The sequence below is a fragment of the Diaphorina citri genome, unplaced genomic scaffold, assembly GCF_000475195.1.
Source record: "Diaphorina citri unplaced genomic scaffold, Diaci psyllid genome assembly version 1.1 scaffold1447, whole genome shotgun sequence".
Classification (NCBI taxonomy): domain Eukaryota; kingdom Metazoa; phylum Arthropoda; class Insecta; order Hemiptera; family Psyllidae; genus Diaphorina; species Diaphorina citri.
In genome coordinates this window covers 15,503-18,964 of record NW_007378873.1, presented here as the reverse complement: position 1 = coordinate 18,964, position 3,462 = coordinate 15,503, and the positions used below count along the sequence as shown (strand labels likewise).

Genomic DNA, 3,462 nt, shown 5'->3' with positions numbered 1-3,462 from the left:
CTTTGCAAAAAAAAACAAAGACTTTTAACAAAAAAAAAAAAAAAAAAGAGGGATTAAAGTTTTGGAAAAAAACGGGAAAAAAGGGTCAGAAAAAAAAAAAAAAAAAAAAAAAAAGAAAAAGAATAAATGGGAAAAAAAAAAAAAAAAAAGGGACCAAAACAAAAAAAAACCTAAAAAACAAAAAAATCCTTATAAAAAGAAAAGTTTGTGCGGGGGAAAAAAAGTTGTGCACAATTTTTTTTTTTTTAATTTTTCTTCCAAAAAAAAAAAAACAAAAAATGAAAAAAAAAAAAAAGAAAAAAGCACCAACAAACCTTTAACCTAAAAAAAAGAAAAAAGTTGGGAAAAAAAAAAAAAAAAAAAAGTGTTTAAAAAAAAAAAAAAGATTTGAAAAATGGTTTTAAAAAACAAACTTTACAAAAATTTAAAAATTTTTCCAAAAAGTTTTGGGAAAAAATTTGGTGGAGAAACTAAAAAAAAAAAAAAAAGAAACCAAACCAAAAAATCCCTTCCAAAATCTCAAGTTCAAATATATGAAAATAACAAAAAATAAATAGATCTTATAATATCGTCCCCCTAAAAAATAAAAAAAAGAAAAAAAAAAAAAAAAATTAATTTTCAAAGGAAAGTTTGGAAACTTGTTTGCTTAAGAAAAAAAAACCCACCACAACCAAAAACCGAGGTTGGTCAAATGCCCTTATCGCAGTAAAAAAACAATTAAAATCAAAAAAAGGAAAAAAAAAAAAATTCCCAAATAATAGAACATTTCTCGCTGTATTAATAAAGAATTTTTTTTCCATTTTTTTCTTTAAAAAAAAAAAAAAAAGAAAAAAAAAAAAAAAAAAAACCCCAATAAAAAATAAAAAAGGGGAAGAAAAAAGAGAGAAAGAAAACAGATTTTTTTTGTAAACCAACCAACAGGGGGCACACACCACGCTCTCGTTGTAAACTCTTGAAGAGAGAAAAAACTCAAACCTGGCCACAGTTTTGTGGCACAAAAAGTTCATAAAAAGGGGGGTTGGGGGGCTTTTTGCTTGTGTGTGTCCGGTTTCTGGAAAAAAAAAAAAAAAGGAAAAAAAAACCCTTCTTCCCAGGGATTTTATAAACTTACAAAAAAAAAAAAAAAAACCTCGTTTCCCGTTGTAATTATTGGAAACTGGCTTGTCCTTCGTGCCCAAAAAAAAAATCCTTTGGGAATGATGCGCTCGCGCACCACCAAGGAAAAAAAAAACCCGCTCCCCTGGCAACGCTGTCTTTCAAAAAAGAGAATTCAAAAACAAATTCTGGAAAAATAAATTTTCAAAATAAAGACATAACATGAAAGGAAAGTAAAAAAAAAAGTTAAAAATTTTTGAAAGCCAAAAAAAAAGAAAATCCTTTGTTTAAGTTGTTCGTTGTATCCAAATTTTTTGCGTTTCCCCAGGGAAACATTTTTATTTTTTCTTTGGACCAAAAAAAAGGTTAGTTCACTAGGTGGTTAAAAAAGGTTAAGTTAAAAAGTAAAAAAAAAAAGTTTTTTTGCTTATGTGTAAAATACTGCTTGCATAGGACCCGAAAAGTCACTTTACTCCAGCAGTAGCGCTACCACTATAATTGCTGGTATTCAAATTCTCAAATTATAATTGAGGATAAATCTCCAACCTGGCTGGATAACCCACGTCCCTGTTACCAGGCGAGTTGCCTTGACACACTACCACCACCTGAGCCGCGGAGGGTGGTGTGATTCTGTCTGCAAAGCTTTAGCTAATTAAGATAATTAGGTAAAAAACAAACCATTTTGTAACAGAAACAATAATTTTTCTTTTCCCTTAAATAGGATATTTGAAGATACTAGAAAGACTTGAATATGATTTAAGTACTTACTGATGTATGACTTTAGTACCTGAATTCAGAATTGATTTTCATAGAAACCTACCGAAGCTTGGTAATATCATCAGTAGGTGACAGAAGATCAATGAGTTCTTCATTATAGATTTCCAAGAATGACACTCGCACAGTAAACTCGGCATCTCCTAGAAGGCGAAGTTCATCAAACAAGTGGTTCATGGCTCTCGGTACAATACCAGAGAGTGGATCATCTTGCCATGAAATGGAAGGGTCGTTTGATTTTTCTCCTTCCATGGTGAATGTTTTCCCGGTACCCGTTTGTCCATAGGCAAACACAGTGCAGTTGTAGCCGGACAGGACTTCGTCAATAAGTGGATTGACCACATACTTGTACACATCAACCTGAAGAGTAGGGAATAAAAAGAAGGTTTATAATGTCAAGTTAGAGACTTTGTAAAAGAACTCAGTTATTATTAGTATGATTATTTCTCACTTTTTAAGAAGGGGAAAAACAGTGGTATTTCCAAGTACCTACATTACATTTTTCCAACACTGTACTTCTTCCTAACCTTTTCATATTATTTCTGCAGAATAATTACTCACCTGTTTAGATTCCTGACTAAACACTCGGTCAAATCCAAAGGTTTTGGAAATCTTATCATTGACTCTTTCTTTTATTGTGATTTCCCGACTGCTGGAACAGTCAACAATGGAGCAACTTTTGGCAGCTCTTTCTACGGAGTTCAGTGGCCTGTGAAGAGAAAAATAGAGTAACGTAGAATGTCACTTGACAGTGATTACAAAAGATGTGGCTCATATTCCTGGAAGCAAGAAGAGAGATTTGCTTGAGCATGCAGCAAGAATATTGCTTAACTATAGTCTGGCTCTGAGGATCAGATGTTTTGTAGGAGGCTGATCTTCTGCTGCAGATGGGGAGGAGCTTTTCTTTTCCACGGACGTGACTTCTGCATAGCTATAGCAGTTAAGCTGGGGGTAATTCTGTATCGAACCTGACACTTTACAGTATTTTGAAGTCACAGAACATTTGTGATTTATTGAGGGTTGAGCTGTTGAGGGGGGTTTCTTCAGTTATAACATTTGCAAAAGGTGAAGTTTTTCATGGAATTGGTGTGGTTTTCTTACCTGACTCGAACAAACACTTGGATGTTTCTTTCTTTTGATTCTTTAGCAGCCTTTGGTTTACTGGTAGATTCCATCTTGATCAGCTAGTTTTTAGCACGGTTTGACAATAGTAGAATATTGTAGGATAAACTCAAATTGAATAATTACAGATAAAAGAGAGCTAGCTTTTACAGAAGGCTAGAAATCGAACATTTAAATGAGAACAATTAAAAAAGGATTTCTTTTCTATGGAACAAAAACTGTCAAGCAAAAGCAAAGCAACTTGTAACTTGTAACCGCCATTTAATTTTTTTGATTTTTTGTTTTGATTTTTTTTTCAACGGTCAGAACTAAGGAGGTAAGAAATGAGTGGAGTGGTACGTGCGATGTTTTGAAAAGCGTGCCCAATATACAGGGTGGTCGTGATTGGAGTTGGATTATTGGTGAAACTTTTCTTGGAAATAGAAAATTTTTGTACCTAATAGGGCCATATTTAGGGGGGGGGGGCGTAAG

The 3,462-nt window shown here is 33.0% G+C and overlaps 2 protein-coding genes across 2 annotated transcripts in view; both read right to left on the bottom strand.

Annotated features, from left to right (window-relative positions):
• Positions 1 to 1,911: 1,911 nt before the first annotated feature.
• LOC103515939 (kinesin-like protein KLP2) lies at positions 1,912 to 3,221 on the bottom strand. Its single transcript, XM_008480883.3, has 3 exons — positions 2,971 to 3,221; positions 2,431 to 2,578; positions 1,912 to 2,229 (listed from the first exon to the last, which is right to left on the bottom strand). Exons 1-3 carry the CDS (start codon positions 3,042 to 3,044, stop codon positions 1,912 to 1,914), a joined length of 540 nt encoding a protein of 179 aa, XP_008479105.1. The 5' UTR covers positions 3,045 to 3,221.
• Positions 3,222 to 3,286: 65 nt separating this feature from the next.
• LOC103515938 (kinesin-like protein KLP2) overlaps positions 3,287 to 3,462 on the bottom strand; it is a 1,945-nt gene continuing 1,769 nt past the window's right edge. The window contains exon 3 of the mRNA XM_008480882.2: positions 3,287 to 3,398. Coding sequence (XP_008479104.1) covers positions 3,287 to 3,398 — 112 coding nt within the window. The remainder of the gene's footprint in view (positions 3,399 to 3,462) is intronic.

Excerpts from the sequence above, each read along its gene's own strand:
- LOC103515939 (XM_008480883.3), bottom strand. The coding sequence starts at position 3,044 with ATGGAATCTACCAGTAAACCAAAGGCTGCTAAAGAATCAAAAGAAAGA. Across the intron at positions 2,579-2,970 it reads CAAGTGTTTGTTCGAGTCAG|GCCACTGAACTCCGTAGAAA; the intron begins GTAAGAAAACCA and ends TTCTCTTCACAG. Across the intron at positions 2,230-2,430 it reads TTAGTCAGGAATCTAAACAG|GTTGATGTGTACAAGTATGT; the intron begins GTGAGTAATTAT and ends CCTACTCTTCAG.